Source organism: Schistocerca cancellata, chromosome 12, assembly GCF_023864275.1.
Source record: "Schistocerca cancellata isolate TAMUIC-IGC-003103 chromosome 12, iqSchCanc2.1, whole genome shotgun sequence".
NCBI lineage: Eukaryota > Metazoa > Arthropoda > Insecta > Orthoptera > Acrididae > Schistocerca > Schistocerca cancellata.
In genome coordinates, this window is record NC_064637.1 from 116,520,443 (window position 1) to 116,542,076 (window position 21,634).

Genomic DNA, 21,634 nt, shown 5'->3' on the forward strand with positions numbered 1-21,634 from the left:
GGTCTGGACTCATGGTGAAGAAACACTCCTTAATTTCCTCCATAACCTCAACTCCTTTTCGAATCTGAATTTCACCTGGTTCTTCTCCAAAACCCAAGCCACCTTCCTGGATGTTGACCTTCATCTTGTTGAAGCTCACATCCACACCTCTGTCCATATCAAACCCACAAACAAACAACAGTACGATAGCTGCCATCCATTCCACATCAAACGCTCCCTTCCCTACAGCCTAGGTATTCGTGGCAAACGCATCTGCTCCAGTGATGAATCCCTCAACAATTACACCAATAACCTCACCAGTGCTTTCCTCTCCCGCAACTATCCTGCAGACCTTGTCCACAAACAGATCTCCCGAGCAATACATTCCTCCCCGTCCAACAACAATGTTCCTACCCCCAGACCACACAGAAGCATCCCCCTTGTCACCCAATATTATCCTGGCCTCGAAAACATCAACAAATTACTCCGCCAGGGATATGACTTTCTCAAGTCAACCCCTGAAATGAGATCATCCCTTGACAAAATTCTCCCCACACCACCCAGAGTTGCCTTTCGTCGCCCCCCTAACCTCCGTAACATCCTTGTTAAACCCTACAATATTCCCAGACTACCTTCTCTACCCAGCGGTTCCTACCCCTGTAACCGACCCCGCTGCAAAACCTGCCCCATGCATCCCCCCACAACCACCTAATCCAGCCCCGCTACTGGTAAAACATACACAATTCAAGGCAGGGCCACATGTGAAACTACACATGTCATTTATCAACTGACATGCTTGCACTGCACAGCCTTTTACATTGGCATGACAACAACTAAACTGGCTGAGCGCATGAACGGACACAGACGAACTGTCCGCCTAGGAGATGCCCAATACCCAGTAGTGGAGCATGCCCTCCAGCATAATTCTAGGGACCTAGGAACCTGCTACACCGTATGTGCCATTTGGCTTCTCCCACCCAACACCAATCCCTCTGAACTGCGGAGATGGGAACTTGCACTCCAACACATCCTTTCATCCCGCCATCCCCCTGGACTGAACCTACGTTAAACAACCTCACTCCCATTTACTCTTCAGTCTTCTCCTCTTTCCCTTTCCTCTTTAGCCATTCACGCATCTTTTCATCCTACATAGTTGTGTTTATCTTTATACTATATACCTCTTTACTTCTGTTTGCATCCTCTTTGGTTTGTAGCTGGCACAGTACCTACAGTAGAATATCTTTGGCTTCCCTCTGACAACCATGCCTCCATCCTTGCTACCCTACCTATTTTCCTTCCCTGTTGCTTCATAGCCTGGGTTGTGAGTAACTGAATCTCCTTTCCCTTCTTCCCTTTCTTTCTCCTCTCTCCTCCCTGATGAAGGAACATTTGTTCCGAAAGCTAGGAATGTAAATTTTCGGTTCTGTTTTATGTGTATCTATCGGCTGTACTGAGCTGAGGTAAGTACTGGCCAGCCCCTCTATCTCTTTGTTAGTATTAAATTCAATAATGGCACATTGCTTGTAGCATACATCACCTACAGACGCCATTTTGTAACTGTCATGCAGCTACTTGTTGTAAGTGACAGACACTTGGCATGCCCACTCAGGAGACTTCAAATAATAACATACGTTTCGCATTCATAGCATGTTTTTGGCTGAGAAAAAAATGGGGTGCATTGCTTTCTGAGCAACCCTCATAAATGAAGAGATCTGATACAGAATTAACTATGACCTGATTTCTGCTTATGACTTAATGTGTTTCATATATGTGTTGCACAGAAAAATTAACCCTTCAGTTGCTTTCTAAAAATGTTTAACATTTCCCTTTTTCAGAAATACTTTTCCTGCTGTTGCCAGTGTGCAATTTATCTCATTTTTACTTTTGCCATGAATAATTATTTTGGTATGAAAATATAAAAACTTGTCTGCTTTCAGCATCTCTTTTTCCCTAATCCAACTCCCTCAGCATCACAAGACTTAATTCAGCTACACTCTAGAATTTTACTCTGATTTATGTTCATCCTGCAACATCTTTTCAAGGGCATTATTCATTCTGTTCCACTGATCTTCTCAGCCTTTGCTGTCACTGACAGAATTACTAAGTCATGGGCAACCTTTAAAATTTTATTTATTCTCCCTAACCTTAAATTGCATTTTGTGTTTGCATAAATACCATCATTCAATAAATGCCCCTTTTATCAGTCTTTACAACCTTAAGATGCTGTCCTTGTTGTTAAATTTTATATGAGGTATCTGATTATTCTTAAACATATTTCTGTAATCTACTTCCTTCCTTTGACTTCTTTCATTTGACATCTTTCCTGTTGAAATTTCTTTTTTTCACCTAGTATTTTACCTTTATTTTGTTTGCATCTTAGTCGTCTGTGATCACTTCAGTTCTGAAATGGTTTAAGATTGTCACAGATGTTTGATAAAATATTGTCTGTGTCATTTTTAGTTTCATGTCGTCATTGCCAACCTATTTTCCGTTTGCATTCTTCTATTGTATTGTGTTAAGGATAAGCATGTTGTTCTTGGAAAATACTTTCAGTGTGTTACCTCAGCCATTGATGATATAACAACAAAACTTTCCCACAGAAGAAACATTCTGTAGTTTTTGTCTGACTTTCACATTAAATTCTTCCAGAATCATCTTGTAGTGTGATTTGTTGTCATTTATCAGTAACTGTAACTATTCCTAGAGGTCTTCTGCCACCTCACCAGAGTATGAGCCTGCTGGTGCATTGACTTGAGTAACTATGAAAAATCTTGTTTACTTTTAAAACAAGTCTTGTTATTCTGTCTTAGATTCCTTCAGTGCCTGTGATATTGTCAGTGAGTACCATAAAAAACCACAAAACTGAGTTTTTCTGTTATAAAAGTTGTTTTGTGATAATTGTCAAAGACTCTCATCAGCCTGCTACTGCTACCTCATGAAATTCAAATCTGTAGTTCCCCAAGTCTTGTTATACAAAGGTTGCCCAGAAAGTAATGCGCCGCATTTTTTTCTCAGCTGAAAACAATGCTACAAATGCAAAACATTACATTTGTATTATTTCAAGTCTCCTGAGTAAGTGCACCAAGTTCCTGTCACTTCCGATAGATAGCGTAGTTGCAGAATGGTTTCAAAATGACATCTGTAGGTGATGTACATTACAAGCAACATGCCATCATTGAATTTCTTACTGCAGAGACAGAAATTGTGGGTAATATTCACATGTTTGTGCAAAACCTGTGGAGCATCTGCTGTCGACAGAAGTACAGTTAGTCGCTGGGTCCAGAAGATAAGGTCATCAGAAGGCAGTTTGGCAAAGCTCCACGATTTGCAGTGGTTGGGGAGGCCATTAACGGCTGTCGCACCTGACATGTTTCAGTGAGCTAGTATTGTCATTCATGTGGACAGACGTATTACGACTCAGCAGTTGGTGCTGCATCTGTCAATCAGCAAAGGACATGTGGATGCAATTATCCACAGTCTTGGATATTCAAAAGTGTATGCAAGATGGGTTCTGCAGTGTCCAATGGTGGATCACAAATCACACAGGAAAAACCTTTGTCTTGTTTTGTTGCAACGTTTTGAAACTGAAGGGGAGGCCTTCTCGTCCCAAATTGTGACAGGTGATGAAACCTGGGTTCAACATTTTGAGCCTGAAACAAATTGACCGTTGATGGAACGGCACCATTCCCACTCCCCACAGAAGAAAAAAATTCAAAGTAACTGCTTTATTTACTTTATTTTTATTTATTTATTTATCCATCCATAGACAATAAATATTGTAGGGATGTTGTCCAAAAGTACATGTAAATTTATGGAAAACAATCTGTGCAAAAGGAACATACAAAATTTTACATTAAGTAGTACAAAGAATAATACTACAAAATTGTACAAAGAATAATACTTGATCATACAAGACACAGTACAACTTTTTATGCATGTATATTGTAACTGCATAGTCTGTTTGCCGTAAGGCTTTACTTTTGTCTTCCCTAAACAGTAAGCCCTTATAATCACTACAAGAATTCAGTAAAGATTTTACCACACTCAACAGCTGTCCATCAGATTTAAAAAATTAACAGAAACTTTAGGGGCTGAAAGACAGTGTTTTCGGTTTTGCCTTAGTATAAACATTATCAGTATTATTTATTGGCCTAAATAGTCATTTACCGAGTAAAAACATTGTTCAAGTAGAAATTCTTTAAATTCTACTTTAAATCTGTTTTCATCTTCTAACTTTCCGATGTTGGCTGGCAATGTGTTGTAGAATTTTGTACTCATATGGCTCACATGCCTTTGTGTGTGCGTTCTTTTTGTTCACTGAGTATGGAGTGCTGTGCTATTTCGAGCATTGTAGTTATGCAAGTCTGCATTTGTCTGAAAATCTGCAAGGTGGACCCTAATATATAAAACACATTTGTATATGTATAAGGAAGGTGTTGTTAGAACTTTAAGCTTGTTTAATAAGGGTTTGCATTGTATCTGTGGATGACTGTGTGTTATTATTCAGATAGCCCTCTTCTATAACAGAAAGATTTGTTTTAGACGGCAAGTGGAGGAACCTTAAAATATTATTCCGTATATTGCAAGAGACTGAAAATAGCCAAAATATGCCATCCTGGCACCCTCTGCAGTACAAACATTTCCAGTAATTCTAAGAACAATACAAGCTGAGTTAAGTTTCTGCACAAGTTTCATTACATGATCATTAAAATTAAGATTTTCATCTACATGAATCCCCAGCAATTTTGTTGATGCCACTCTGCCTGTGGCCTTGTTACCCAACAACAGATCAAGATTTACATTTTGACATATTTTCCCAAACTGTATATAATTTGTTTCATTTGCATTTAATGGCAACCAGTTTGCATTGAACCAAGTGTAGACATTCTTTATTACTTGATCAGTAGTTGTTTGCAGCATTTGCTTTGGTGCACCTATTGTCACACTAGTGTCATCTGCTAACCCATCTGAGGTGTGAAAGTCATTTATGTAGACAAGGAACAATAAAGGACCTAGAATACTGCCTTGCAGCACACCTGTTTCCACTTTTTTTTCCATCTGATACTAAATTTATTTTGTGGTTGGAGTAATCTGACATCAGCCCTACAATCTGTGTTCTGTTTTGTAGGTATGATTCAAACCACTTTTTCCCTGTCCCATGAATACCTAATGCTTCCAGTTTTCCTAAAAGAATGTCATGATTGACAGTGTCAAATGCTGTTGAGAGATGTAAATTTATTCCTGCTACGCTGTTGTCTTTTTTTAGACTTTTGATTATTTCTTCAGTGTAGCACATTAATGCTGTTTCTGTATTTTTACCTGCCTGGAAGCCATGCTGATTTCTGTTTAGTAACTTATGGTCATTTAGATATTTGTTGATTCTGTGCTTCATTAATCTTTCTATTATTTTGGAAAATGCTGGAAGGACGGATATTGGCCGATAGTTTTCTACCTTACGCTTGTCGCTGTTTTGAATAAGGTTTCACTTTTGACATTTTCATCCTTTCTCGAAACACTCTTTCACTAAATGGTAAGTTGGCTATGTGATTTGTGCATCTGTCATTGTTATGATATAAACAGGCACCTCATCCACTACTGATAACATTTTAGGTTTCAAGCTTTTTATTACTTTGAACACTTCATGTCATGCTACAAGCAGCTTTTGGAAATTTATGTTTTTCTTGGTTTGTAAATTTCAAGCTTAATGAAGTTGTTGCATTGATGAAATAATTGTTGATGTAATTTAGCAAATCTTGTTTTTTAATATTGACATTTACTGTGTTTTTGAGAATGATACCCTGGTCTTCGCATCTCTTTCCTGTTTCAGCCTTCACAATACCCCATGTGGCTTTTGATTTGTTATCAGACAGTCTTATTAAATTATCATTACTCATAAATTTTGCCTTGGCAATTAATTTTGATATACCCTCTTGTAATTCTTAACATATTGTATGAACTGCGGATCTGTAGATGTCTTCAATTTTGAATTTAGTCTCTTTAGAGTTCCATAAGAAGTTTTGATGCCAACTGTGATCCAAGAACTTGGCTTCGTATTGTGATGTGATGTGATGTGATTCTTGACAGTTTCTTTGGAAAGCACATTTCAAAATATACCATGAAAATTGAAAAAAAAAGTGTTATAAGCATCATTCATATTTGTTAGGGACAGCACTTATGCCCAGGACTCACTAGTCAGGATATTTGTAAATTCTACACAGTATTCAGTGGAAATTTTCTTTTATACATGAAGTACTTTTTACCATTGCAGTGACATTGAAGGAATTTTGAGAACAAGAGTGTTATGGTCTGATAATCTCCAATCAGTATTTGTTACTTCTACTTCTGTGGGTTGTACATTTGAAAATATATAATCTATAAGACTGTTTGTATTATATGTTATTCTTGTTGGTTCATGTATGTGTGGAAACAGATTGAAAATACATAATAGATTTAGGAATTGATTTTTTAGCCTACTTTCATTCATAAGATCTATGTTGAAATCCCCACAGATAACTACAGTGTCTCTTTCAGTAAAAAGAATGTTAAGCAGTGTTAATTTTTATTATTATTAAAGAATATGTCAGTGTCCCCAGTAGGTGCTCCGTATATTGCTATGACTATGACTTTTCCCTGTATTTCATACAACTATATAGCTGCTGCTTCAAAATTATTTTCCACACTCAATAATTCAGCTTCACACCTTCTTTTGTACCTGATACTTGATTTAGTAAAGATATATACACCTTTATTTTTGGTATTATTTCTACAATACTGACTGGCAAACTTATATGGATGAATATTAATGATACTTAGTTCAAAAGTTCTGCACCAATGCTCCATGATGCACATGCAATCAGTGTTTGCACTGTTCATTGCTATCTCAAGTTCAAGTGATTTATTTCTAAGGCACTGAATATTTAGACTTAAAATGTGCATGTGACTAAGATGAGAACTGGTCACAATTTTATTTACACTTTGAGCTGTCATATTCGTTCTCGTGTTCTGGTGAAATACCAAAAATCCATAAGAAGGACAGGTTTCGTGCACCTCTCGGGGCGTACCTGTGCATTGGGCTGTGGCAAGTTGCTTGTCACTGCAATTGGTACTGCTGCTAATGTACTTAATACAGCCATTTCTGCTGTTGTTGTTATTGTTGATGGCGATGCTGTTTCTGACACTTCAAATGTTGGCTCTGCCACTACTGTTGTGTTTTCTTGTGAACTTGGAGTCTCTTGTTTTTCTTGTTTTTGTCTAAAATAATATTTGGGTGATGAGGAACTGTAGTTCTCGTCATTGAAATCGCTGTCCACTGTTCTTTCTGTTAACACTTCAGCTTTTTTTACATGCTTTGCTGGTGCTGATGGTTCAAATGCTTTTACCTGCTTTTGGAGTGCTTTCATTATTGACTCTGGTGATGGCAATGCAATTATCATTTTGGTGTTGAATTTTTTTTTTTTTGGCAGGTTTTTTTATTTTCTTCGTTATCAAAGATTTGCCAGATATTCTTTCCCCAAGCCATTCAGGTGAAGTCCGTGTTGTGTGTGGAATGTATGTCTGATATTGCTTATACAGGGCTATTACAAATGATTGAAGCGATTTCATAAATTCTCTGTAGCTCCATTCATTGACATATGGTCACGACACACTACAGATATGTAGAAAAACTCATAAAGTTTTGTTCAGCTGAAGCCGCACTTCAGGTTTCTGCCGCCAGAGCGCTCGAGAGCGCAGTGAGACAAAATGGCGAAAGGAGCCGAGAAGGCGTATGTCGTGCTTGAAATGCACTCACATCAGTCAGTCATAACAGTGCAACGACATTTCAGGATGAAGTTCAACAAAGATCCACCAACTGCTAACTCCATTTGGCGATGGTATGCGCAGTTTAAAGCTTCTGGATGCCTCTGTAAGGGGAAATCAACGGTTCGGCCTGCAGTGAGCGAAGAAATGGTTGAACGCGTGCGGGCAAGTTTCACGCATAGTGATGTGAAAGATTCAGTGTTTAAACTTCCTCTACCAAGAAACGTGCCAGAACTGCGAGCTCACATCAACAATGCTTTCGAACTCATTGATGGGGACATGCAGCGCCGAGTGTGGGAGGAACTAGATTATCGGCTTGATGTCTGCCGAATCGCTAAAGGGGCACATATCGAACATTTGTGAATGCCTAAAAAAACTTTTTGAGTTTTTGTATGAGTGTGCAAAGCATTGTGAAAATATCTCAAATAATAAAGTTATTGTAGAGCTGTGAAATCGCTTCAATCATTTGTAATAACCCTGTATGTACATATACATGTTTTTAAAATGTCTGCAGATTTTTCAAACTGATTGATGGCACTTTTTATTTCCTTATTAACACATGATCATCTTACAAGATCATAGCAATGTGGAATATTGACCATTACTATGTTTGTGTGAGTGAGGTTTCTCAGACACTGTTTAAGATCACGTGTTGCACTCACTGTTTCATATTTGTAGACATTGTTTGCACCTCCCAAAAATACAAGAAAGTCTTTATCATGCAGATTTTTTACCTCTGCGGATGCAGTCATTTTTTTAATTTCGCCAAGTGGGGCTCCTGGTTTCACTATACCACACGATTATGTTTTAGTTGTTTCTTTTAGCTTACTTGCAAGTCCATGACCATGGCTGTCTGAAAGCACAAACAGTTTGCTATTATTGGAGCTGACAATGTGGTAATCATTTTGTAGTTTTGGTAAACACTTTGGTACAGTTTTTGGTCAGAACATTTACATTGACCTCATTCATGCTTGTTTGCATCAATAAATTTTCTTCTCCTACCTTATTTACAGTGCCTTTCTGCTTTTTCCATCGTTCATGCAAACTGTATATTGCATACTCACTATTAGCGGTTGAAAGTCCTTGAAATGTGTTTCATGCACAAAGCTTGCGTAACTTGCACATGTTTTCTGCTTTGGCTGCAAAGATCATGATCACTGTGTTCTGGGGCTGTGAAGATGTGATTCTCATTGATGTGATGCCAAGAGGCGGCACCATTAATTCAGAAATATGTGTCAACACATTAACGAAACTCAAGGCACGCTTCCGGTGACTTCAGCGCTACAACTACCCAGGAAATGTTTTGCTGTAGCACGGTAACACTTGACCCCTCACCAGTCTGAGGACTGCTGAACACTTCGCAAAAGAGGGTTAGACAGAGTTACCCCATCCACCTTATAGACCTGACTTGGACTTCACTTGTTTGGGCCATCAAAAGATGCCATTTGTGGAAGACATTTTGAAGATGATGAGGGAGGAGGTGGTTCACACAGTGAAGCATTGGCTCCACCACCAGGACAAGGATTGGTACCGACAGGGCACTGGAGGAAGGCCGTAAAATGGGTTGGAGATTATGTGGAAAGTAGGCTGTGTAGATAAAACACCATTCTTTCATATGTGTAATTCTCATTATGTTCAATAAAGAATTGTTGAAAAAAAAATGTGGTGCGTTACTTTCTGTTCAACCCTTGTAACTTATTTCTTACTTACTCTTATCCATTAAAAATTATGTTTTAGTTACTTATGGAATTAAAAGTAATCATTCTTGCCCACTCTTTCTTCAACCTTTATATACTCCTTTTTATCATGTTAGTATAGACCGAAGAAAATTTAACTGCTAATGATAGATAAACATAGTAATTTCTCCTGCAGCAGTATGCCCAAAGAAAAAATTATTCTTATCTTTCTCTTTTCTGTCAAATGGTCATTCTGTTTGTATTTTTATATTCTGAAAGAGATACAGGGATCTAGAAAGATCTTTAAAACCATTTAATACAGTGTACCTGTATGAAAAGATGTGAATGTATAAAACAGGAGGATACTCTTGGTGGATGGAGTTATCAGGAGAACACTACAGGAGTGGAATTATATGCTACAATGTGGCAAATTTATTATTTACTGTCCACTATGTAAATAGCATTTTAATCTTTCACTGCAGTTATGCCTCAAAAACAGAGGCTACTGGTGGGATTTTACAACTTTTGTTTTGCTGCAGTATGGTTGCATTGCACTACAAAACAAAAGCAAAGATTATGAATAACATCAAACTGATCATCTCAGTTAGAAAGGTTCTTTTTTTATTTTTAAATCTATAGACTACACTATCTTCAACTAGACCTTATTTTGATAAAAAAAAAACCAGTGGATAACCTGGATGCTACATCTTAACAGATTCCTTTGAACTTTTTTTGAAATGGTTATGCCTGTGGGGTATCTTTTATCCAAAACCATTCTGTTCCCTTCAGAGGTACAGTTTTTAGTTATTTTGTGTTCATGTGTGATAATTATGAGGATTTTGTGTCCACAAGCAGTTATCAAGGTTTGAATTTGTTCAGATTTTTAACTGGTTTTTAATAGCACTCAGTGCTGCTATTGCATTTACACATTTAATTTCAATGATCCATTTCTTACCACTTCATACACAACTAATTAATTGGTTGCAACATTGCATAATTTCAATATGTTATGTTAAAACTTTCATGCAACAGAAATGCAAAAGGCTGCGCAGTCGTGATACTCACGTAAGAAACCCACCATTAAAAACATTTTCAGTAAGAGCCAGTGCTTGGCATCTTGCAGGCCTATGCTGCATTGCATGAAATACATGCATATCTTTCATATCTGGCAAATGCATTTTTATAATTTTAAGCTTTATGAAATGAAATTACTTTCATTTATATTTGTGAATTTAGTACTGTTCCTCTGTAATATTGATTGGAGCATTACCAAAGTGTAGACTACACTTGTTGAAACTGGATCGTTTCTTTGCATTATTATTTGGAACTCTCTAATATTATTCCAAGTAAACCTCAGTCAGAAGAGTTGTATGCTTGATATACATCGATATGAAATAACTATGTATTCCTGAGTAGTAGGAAACCATGTTTTGTTTACTTTCTTACTACTAGATCTATCGCAGAAATACTTTAGAAATGTATTTGATCAACAGACTCATCTAACCCTTTATTGTTAAAGCAGTTTCTTGTAAAAATTTTACAATATACTTTGCATGAAGTAATATTCTTTCAAAGGCACATTGTGCTTCTGTCTCAAACTAGACATTTTATGTCAATCCTCAGCACATATCATGACAACACTACGATTACAAAAATCAGCATATACTTATGTTCATTGTTGTATACTTACTAATGCCAATTGATGATGCTCATGACTCAAAACCCTAACATAAGTAAAACTGAAGTAAAAGATAGCAAACTTATCACTAGTTGTGATTACTAAAAATTTGTTTTGTATTTGAAATAGTTTGTGAAGTTAAGAAAGAAAGTAGTGGGTAATACAGAGGAAATTTTCAATCTGTGCAATATTTTAGATATTCACAGTGGAATTTCAATTTACTCAAAAGGAAGGGCATTGATAATTCTGCTTTTTCTGGAAGGAAAAATTAAGCCAGATACATCAGACAAGCTTTTTTTTTCAGAATTACTTTTTTCATGTGAAAATGTGAAATGCTTCAGTATTCATTTGGTATACCTGTGTCCTTTGTTGTTAGTTTTGTAAAACTGTTACTTCTTTCTGTGCACAACTTTGTGCTACACTGATGAACTTTCTGGACTGTCGGCGTGCACTTAGTTACCGTCGCTTACATGAAAATCGTACAGTCCAGTTATCAGTCTTAGCACAGTGCTGTATGTTAAGTATTCTAGTTATTATATAAGAAGAATGAAATTTTTCCTGCTACCTGTGACAGGAAAGCTATCATATGAGTATGAAAAAAGTGTAGCTGTTTGAACAAAAGCAACAGGAAAAACTTTCCAATTTGCATTAAATTCTGCCTCATAGTAACAGATTACTCACTCATCTTTTTGCAATCTTAATGCTAATGCAGAAGAGAAGTCTGCACAATGTGCAGATCACTTAAAATTAAAGCAACATTCTGCCATTTGCTGTAGTGTTGTGAAGGAAAGCAACATTATTGTGACACAGAAATTTTACTGGTGTCTTCTTTTGCACGAATTTAATGTTTTATGATCTCTGCATGCAATTATGAAATGGAGCCAATGAAACTTTTAATAAAGAATGCACTCATAAATTAGACGTTTATCAATGTATCCTTTCTACTACTGTATTGAAAAGTAGCTGTATTGGTAGTCACCATTTATAATCTCACATCTCTGACACCTTTTTATTCCTCTGCATTACATTCAATTTCAGTTACAGCTTTCAAATATTTGCCTCTTTCTTCTAGGTAATATAAAATCTTATATTCTGTTTAACTGAAAATCTTTCAAAAAAATGTTTAAGAAAATTAAGTGTTAGTAAATTTTGTTATTATTCATTTGACATCACAGACATTATTATAGATTTAAGTCATCATTTATGGTATGTAGTAGTAATCAGTTTCATTGGCATCCTTTCACATTGGTCTTGCCTCTCTCATTTTTCTATAATGGCTAAAAGCAGAGGCTATGTAGGTTGCAGTGAACCTTTTTAAGTGCATGACACTATGTAGTTTATTGCATTTAAAAGAATATTGCTTCATGAAATAAACTGACGATAAACACTTTAAAAAAATTACTTATTTAAAAATTGAAACTCTGAAGATTACTGTCCACATACCAGCTGTTCCTGCAAGAACAACTGCAGTAGGGCTGACACAGTAATTTAACAAAAGAATGAATGAATCTATGTGAATCAGTGCTCCTTACCTCTCATTCACTGTATCTTTAAGTCCTTGCTGATCCAGTATTATGAGTGACTTTACCTATCCTCCAACATCTGGATATGTGCCCTAACCTTTATCTGCTGTCTGTCTTTATCCTGATGAAAGAATTTTGGAAAATTGCAAATGACAGAAGTAGTATTTTTAAATTTGTATGTGTTTCATCTGTGCTCCAGGTTTTCCTGTTTCAACAGCTGGTAAATGGATGTTCTTCTTCTGTCACATGTATACTTTATCTATTACATTTTTGAAAGTTCAGCATTAGGTACACAGGCTTTTCTGCAGAGTCACTAAAGAAGACTCTCAAATCAATAAAAGATAAGATTTGCAGCCTCCATCATTTTTGTGTGCTATGTCCAATAATCAGTGGCTGAAGACACATCTTACATCAGTTTTGGCATTAAATTGTTGTTACTTCCTAACTTAGCACTGGAATGAATATTTTGTTTCCTGTATTGAAGAGCTCAAAATTATATGTAAGATAAATGTGATGCCAGATGTTGTGTCATTTAGTCTTTAAATGTATGTACTACAAGACACTGATGGATCTATATGTATAGTAACCTGATCACGGTTGCTCAGCATTCGTAAAAAGGCATAGGGTAATATGGAAAATTAATGTGTTTGTGACTGATACATGTGTATGGTCTTCTGGTGAAGAAAGTCTGTGTGTTTTAGAAATAAAATATGTGCATTGACAGACGTTAGTAATCCATATTCATTTTTACTGCAACAGCCTTAAAAATGGTACTTACTAAAAGCAGATATCTGTACAGATAAGTTTCTTCACTTCAGTGCCAATAAATGCGAACAAGCATTCATGTAATTAACACTTCTAGTTTAATAAATCCTGTCATGAAGGATAGCCATCAGGGATCTGGAGAAAGGCAAGCTATACAAAGATAACTGCTGCAAGTTACTTTAATGAGGTGACACATACAACTGTTGGTAGTTTGAAGAATTGCAACAAAAAACAAGCAGAAGATGCAGACACAGGATAAAACAAATAAGTTGTCAAGTTGAACAAGGTAAACATGTGGGAGTACTTCAAAAAAAGCTGTTCGCTAGGTACATATGCAATCAGCTTTCCATTCAATAAATTGAAAATCATCGGGGTAATAAAATATTTATAGAATCATGTATAACAGGCCATGATTTTGAAACCAACACAAAATGACTTCACTATGATCATTGTGTTTAACCTTAATGAAGTCAGTTTTGTGCTGGTATTGAAATAATGTCCTCTTACATGTGGTTCTGTAAATTATTTTATGGCTCTGATGATTTTCACTTTATCTGATGGAAAGTTGAATTACATATCCATCTAATGTACAGCTTGTTTGCAAGTACTTGCACATGTTTACCTTGGTCAACTTGGCAACATATTTGTTGTATTCTGTGTGAATACTCTTTGGGGTTTTCTTTTTCAGTTTTCCTGTGGAGTTGGTTACTATATAAAAATAATAAATAAATAATAAATTTGTACAGCTGTTGGAAAACATGCAGTTCTTCATACTTTCTTAAGGTGTGCTGAGAACTAATTACTGAATGTGTAGTGCTGATCTGCTTATACTGATAGTCATGGGAATTATTTCTAGATTACTTGACGCATGTACACGTACATTTGGAGAAAAACAGCAAAACTGAAAAGCCACAGTTCAGTTGCTACTTTTACCTGATACTTCAGATTAAGCAGTTATGTGATTTTACACAGGTCACTATCAGCTGTCTGTATACTGGCAAAGTCAAATTCTGTCTAAAGCCATAATTAGAGTTACGCAAAATCTACATCACTGAGTCAAAATATTCTGATAAATTGTGGAAGGAGTGGCTAATGAGGCACTCTTTTACTTTATATTTGAATATCTGGTGATTTTCAGTTTCCTGCCTGGTGTCTACTGGCAGTGTGTTATACCGTATAGACTTTTCCATAGAAATATAAAGCTCCAATCTGATGGGCACACATAGTCTATATGGAAATTATTTCTGCTTCTAGTGTTGCGATTGTAAATTATTCAGTTCTACCTTAATTCATTCCTGTTTTTAACCACAAATACCACTAGAGAGTAAACTTATCTTAAAAAAATGGGACGAGAATAGGTAGATGTGCTGTACATATACAAACAAACAAATGATTACAATTTTTCAAAAACTGGATGATTTATTCGAGAGAAACAGCTTGACAGATTGAGCAAATCAATAACATGTTGGACCACCTCTGGCCCTTGTGCAAGCAGTTATTTGGCTTGGCATTGATTGATAGAATTATTGGACATCCTCCTGAGGGATATCGTGCCAAATTCCATCCTATTGGCACCTTAGACCATGAAAATCCTGGGCTGGTTCGAGGGCCCCACCCATAACGCTCCAAACATTCTCATCTGCGGAGAGATCCGTTGACCTTGCTGGTCGAGGTAGGGTTTGGCAAGCACGAAGGCAAGTGGTCACCACATGTGGGCGGGCATTATTTTGCTGAAATATAAACCCAAAACAGCTTGCCATGAAGGGCAAGAAAAATGTGTGTAGAATGTCACTGACGTACCATGGTGCTATAAGGATGCCGTAGATGATGACCAAAGATATCCTAATGTGAAAAGAAATGACACCCTAGACCATAACGCCTGGTCATCAGACCGTATGGTAGACAACAGTCCATTGTGCTTACTGAGCCACCGGTTGCATGCCAGAATGATGACAGTGATGAATCCAAGCTGTGAGTGCCTCTCTGATGACACTCAGTCCTCACTTCTGTCATCTTGCTGGGTCGACTGCTTCGTTCTTGATGCTGTGTTTGGGTGTAGTTCACTCATTCCTATCAACATTGTCAAATGTGGCATCACTCCTATTCAAATGTCAAGCGATTTACTGGCTACATTGAGCTTCATTGAGCTCAACTACAAATCGTCTCTCAGATGCTGACATCATAGTACTCTTGGGCCTGTCCGTGAGCCATAGTTACTTATCAACTGAGTACACAGGATGAAATTCACAAGGACTTTATGGCCTTTTATTGACTTGTCCCCTGTTACTATCCTTGTCAGCTGCGTGGTGAAATTGTGCTGCAGCAGCAGGCATTCACCCTTCAGCTGCCAAATTTTACAGTTTTGTGTTTTCTGTCAATACCTTGATGAATATCAATTTGTGATGAATTAGCATAACTCCTTCATGGTGCATCATTTATTTTTTATTAGTGTGAATAAGAATCCCTATGACTGTGAAGGAGCTTCTACAATAAGTCTAATTATCAACTTTACACAATATTGTTGCTGCATAGTATGCCCTTCCTCATTTTTTCATGATGTGTAAAACAGCCAAATGTGCAGAAACAACTGTATTTCAAAATATCAACTAAATAATAAATAAGCAACTGAGAATGAAGTTAAAAGTGATAGGAGGAATGCTTGCACAGTTCATGCTATTAGAACATGGGCTCTGTTTGTACAGCTCCTCTTCCATCTTCTTGTGCATTTTGAATGTGATTGTTACCAAGAATGTTTTGTCAATAGCTCTTTGGCACCTCTTGCACTTGCACATATGTACTAATTCAGAAACTGTGCCACTGTTTTGTCTGTAAGTGAACAAAACACTTCACTTGCTTTTTGACAACTTTGGAGCAATACAAGAAATTCATTTTTCTTCAGCTGCAGTAGATACTGATGGTTTTTCATTATCTAATAGCATTAGTACTGGAGCAACTGCTACATTAGGCCCCTAGCTGAGACCCTTTCTAAACTGTCATAAAGTATCTGATTGCTTGTATAAGAATGGAAAATTAATTACAAGTATGTACACGATTTGAAATTAGCCAGCATTATACACTGTGCTGCCCGGTAGCACAAGTTAAAGAGCTCCTTTGTTTCTCATCTTCTACACTGCCTCATTGATCATTGGAAGACAACACAGTAATTATAATTTTTATGTTTGGTGACTGCATATTAGTCACTGACACTCCAATGGAGGTCCAGCTACCATAAACACAAACTGAAATATGAATTAAAGAAAGGTCATTTACCAGAGGATATTACTCAGTTTGCATAATCAAAAAGTAAAGCCTATAAACTGACTGTTACTGTAATGCTGTCTAACTAGACTATGAGGTCATACATAGATAGAGGTATGTTTATACGGGGGTGAGTAGAGGAGAATGAAAAAGCAAAATAATCTTAATAAACACAAAGTCTGGAAATCTGTGGTATCCCCAATATGATGTATTATGACTGAGTACATGAACACCTTATGACAGAGTCCCCAAAGGTCCAGATTGCAAATATGCACTTGAGGTCACACACCTTACAACAAGTGTTCCAGTTTGCCACTGTTCGTGTGAAGGCAGGCTTCTCATTGATGTCCATACATGTTCAAAAATCCTGTTGGTGTTGCAAATGTGCTGACAACCATCCACATTGCATTCCCAGAGTTCATTGACACTACCAGTGTAACTGGAATACAGCAAATTCTTTAAATATCCCCACACAAAAGAACCCATCAGGCTGAAGTCGGGATCTGCGAGGTGATGGTACTGGCAAGCTGTGACCAGTACTCTTACCGTCGAAATGCTATTTGCCATTACTTAGGTATCTGGAATGATGCAAAAATCAAATGAGGGCAGTGTATCACTTTGTAATTTACACCACACTTGCAGTGTTTCAGAATAAATATAGTTTTAGACAGGCTCATAATTTTAGCACGGCCGCACTTGTGCATTCGTCATATTGGGAAAACCATCAGTTTCAGGACCTATATTTATTATGATTATTTGCTTCTTTCATTCTCATCTACTTATCCATTTCATTTGTACCTATAGTAGTCAAGAAGCCAGTATAAGAGTACATTTATCAGTCATTCTTCTATGCTGTACACTTTCTGTGAACAAGGATTTTCCTCTGGGTGTAGAGTAAAAAATTAAACTGCTTCTCCTGGTTGCATCATTGTTCTGAAATTCTTGCATAAGAGCCAGTTTACCAGCCTTTTGCTTATGATTGTCCATATCATTATATTGATAGCCATGTAGCAGTGTTTTTCATATGATACACACATTTCATAATAATCTACACGAAAAATCTAGGTAAATTTAATGACTGTGAAAAAGTGTTCCAAAAGCTGAAGTTCCTTATGTGCTTTAGATGAAGTATACACATTTTACAATTATAAATTTATACCTTGGTTTGAATATGTAGTGGAAAAATAAATGTTGTTCTTAGCCTGAGTGCAATAATCGTAAATTGTCAGCAACACAATAAGTATACTACAATACATAAACTTTCTTGGTTTGAATATTTAGTGGAAAAATAAATGTTGTTTCTTAGCTTGAGTGCAATAATCGTAAATTGTTAGCAACACAATAAGTATACTACTATACATAAACTTTGAATAGACGCAAGTGTTGCCATCAATATTGTGTGTGTGTGTCTTTTTGTGTGCTAGCTTCAGTGACGTGATAAAACAGCCACATATTCACATACAGAAGCTTGTGTGTCACTATTATGTTTGTGAGACACACACATTCACAGGCCTTGTGTCATCAAATAAGCAAATGATTTTGTGAGCACTTAGCACAAATTTTATAAAACTTATTCTTTATGTGCCCGATGAAAATTTAAATAGGGTTGCCAACAACTCATGTTTTCTGTCATAATGTTGCACTGTCTAAGCACAAGAATGGTGGTAGCCCACTTCTTTTTTAACTGTTCACCACTCTTTGCTTCACAAGACAAGCAGTTTTTGATATCACACAAGAGCTGCAGGTAACTTTAACTAGAATACGGTAGCTGTCACTGTATATGCTAGCAGACATGTTTTCCTTCTCCCATTCCGCAACAGCATTGCTTGCAAAATCATTACAAAATATTCTTGTTAAATTTTGCTGCTGAGAAAAGCATGTTAACCTTAAAATTTTGCCACCTCATAGTGTTGGCAACCCTATGATCTCAACACTTTTCATTCATGTGTGTTCTGCAGCCAAGGTTTTGTGTGTGTCACGTGTTTGGTTCTCTCTGTCCTTGTTCCAGCGACTGCCAGCAGTTCTCAGCCGAATTGGCATAATTATGGCCACTCCGCTGGTAAGACAGGTAGAGCATTCGGTTGGTAGCCGACAAACATGAAAAAGAGAAAGAGAGACAGACAAAAAGCGCATCGCAACGCATCGCAACTTTTTCTTTGTTTTTTGTTTGTTATTTTTTCAGTACTTCTGTTGTGCATGTTTCCAGTCCTGTGTGTAGTAGCTACATGCTTCACTCTTCACTTCACACTGTGCCTTTGTGCGTCGCTTCTCTCTGGCTTCAGTGCTGTTTTGACATGCAGAGATGCTTACACGTAATAGGGCAAACGGGGTTAGTTATATATTCGACGGGTTGTTTTCTCTCGAGGTTTGCTGAGATGAGTGGGGAGCATTTTTGAGTGCTCATTTAACTTTTTGTCAGTCCGATAGAAAGCAGTGCAAAATTATTTCGCATCAGATAGCGTTCATGATTTTTATTAGCTGTAACTTTGTTTTAAAATGCACTGCAGCTGTAAGGTCAGTTGTAGTCATACAGTTCCACTCTTGAATTTTTGACATTTTTGGAAGGATCTTTGTATTTTTTCCAGCTGGAATGACAATTGACATGAGAATGTTGCCAAATTCTGAAATATTTTCATTACAAAAGATCATTTGATAGATAAAAAAAATCAGTGCCTACTGAATGAATGAAACATTCTGAAATACAGGTAGATGTGTGTGGTCACATTTTACAATGAATAACATTTATACAATGTAACAAATTGAGAGAAAGTGTGATAATTATGAAAATGCTCAGATCTTCACAGCCAGCTGTATTTACTATGCTTCTAAAGTGGGATGTTTAACATCATAACTGTAACAGTACTAACATTATAATTCCAATTGTACTACTGTGGCTGTAATTATTTTCATTAGTGTGGTTGCATCACAGAGTGCTTCTTCCTGTCGTTATATACTTGGTAGTCCTTGTTATTTTCCACACATCCTATGCCGAGGCTCCAGACCCAGTCAACTTTTCCTTGCTCCATCACTCCCTTCCCCATCTGGGATCTATCTGAGATACGTTTCTTCTCCATGTCTCAAAAGATTATGAATATCTAAACACCAATGCATAGTTTAATCGCAGATACTTTCTTACTGTCTCATTGCAAATTTTTTATGTCATTAATGTAGCTTTTAATTCTAAGGAACTTCATTTTTATTGCCGTCATTTTACTTGTGGTTCTGTGCAGATGATTATATTACCCAACCCTTAGAGTTGTCATCATATTTGTATTCAAACACAGTTATTTTGTATAGTGGAATTTTTTAAATTCCATCATAGGAGTTTTCTGCTGCACCTTTAGTATGTTTGTCCTTTTATACCATATTCTGAAGATATTTAACGACTGAGGTTCTGTTAATTCTTCTAATTTCATTCGTAAAAGCCATCAAATTTTCTCTCTCATCATTCAGTCCATCACGCTGAAGTAAGAGGTACATTTTTCTGTTTTCAGCCAGGCCTCTGAGTTTGTTTTAACTTCATAACTTAGCACTTGGTTTTGAAAAATCACAGTTGCACAGATGTTTGTGCTTCACATACCTTACACCATTTTAGTGTAGGATTGGATAGCTGCTCTTTTGACCTGTGTTAAACGAATCTTTCTTCCCTACGTCAAAGCGGCCTCACTCAGTTAAGAGTTGCGCTTTATATTCTAGGTTGTCAGTGTCTTCTGATTATCTTGACAGTTTATATTGTCATGATGTATCATGTTTTCTTATTGAAAAGTGTTTCCGGAGGTAATTTGACTATCCTTTGATTTACTATGTTTGCCCAAAGCATTGATGAGAACTTCTTAAGTTAAATTATATCTCCTAGCACTTTTTACAGAAAGTTTCCTTTTATTTATGTGCAGTTGCTGAGTGTACTATCTGTAACTGTTTCAGTGTTATTGCCAGTGACTGATATACTGAAGTTTCTCATTTCTGTGTGTTCCTTATTTTCACAAATCTATTCATTGAACTTAACTGTTTCTATAATTGTAGGCAAAAAGCTGCTTCTAACAGTTTCATGACTTTGCTCTAATTTGGTCAGTCTTTAATGTAAAGTTCTGTGTTACATCATTTTCAAATTAATATTATTCAATAGAACAAAATAGGTTTTTCCACTATAGATAGTGCAGTTGAAATGTTCATAATAATTAGTCATATGAAAGAACAAAGTACTTAATGAAGAGGAACATGTATATCTGATTTTAAGAGTTTCAATAGGTTTTAGTAACATGTCTTATGTTACATTAGCCGGAAGACTTTCATATGAGTTTCATAGGCTTATATTGTCTGTAAAAGTGAGGCCTGTCTTGCTTTTCCTGATGGTTCACAAATACAAACTTACGGTTGAGTGCAGGATCTGTAGCTGTCTGCCTAATTCGAGAAACAAGTTTCAAGGTCTGGGAGGAAACTTCATATATATTCTTTTTCAGGTTTGTGCATTACGTTCGTATGGAGTCGGTAGTTCTAATTTTACTAGTCTTCTTGGAAACTGCTACTGCATTCCACTCACCATGAGCTACATTGTGTCTTGTTCTTACGTGTTTCAGACCCCCCTTTAACTTGGAATGCAAATTTATAAATTGATGGGGTCGTGTAAGAAAAATATTCATAGTATGTTATATTAATTGGGAAGAAATTTTTATTTTCTCATTTACACAAAAATTTAGGATGCACATCATTGTACTGAAAATGTTTGAAAAGCTATGTCAGTCAATAACTGCTTACATTTAAAAGTTAAAGAAGGCAGCACAGTGCACAAAAAGAGCAAATTTCATGTAAAGAGTATTCAGTTGAATAAGATACGTCAATACTACTTTGGTTACACTTAGCCCATCAGCTTATGTCTGATACGGAAAGCTGTTACTATCTGTCAAATGTTATCATACACATATTTGTAAAGAGATATTTCGTCAATGTCAGGGTCACAC

General features: G+C 36.6%; 1 protein-coding gene across 1 annotated transcript in view; it reads left to right on the forward strand.

Annotated features, from left to right (window-relative positions):
• The window catches only part of LOC126109589 (glutamate-gated chloride channel), a 519,836-nt gene that overhangs the window by 440,140 nt on the left and 58,062 nt on the right, over positions 1–21,634 (forward strand). The window contains exon 10 of the mRNA XM_049914624.1: positions 18,685–18,744. Coding sequence (XP_049770581.1) covers positions 18,685–18,744 — 60 coding nt within the window. The remainder of the gene's footprint in view (positions 1–18,684; positions 18,745–21,634) is intronic.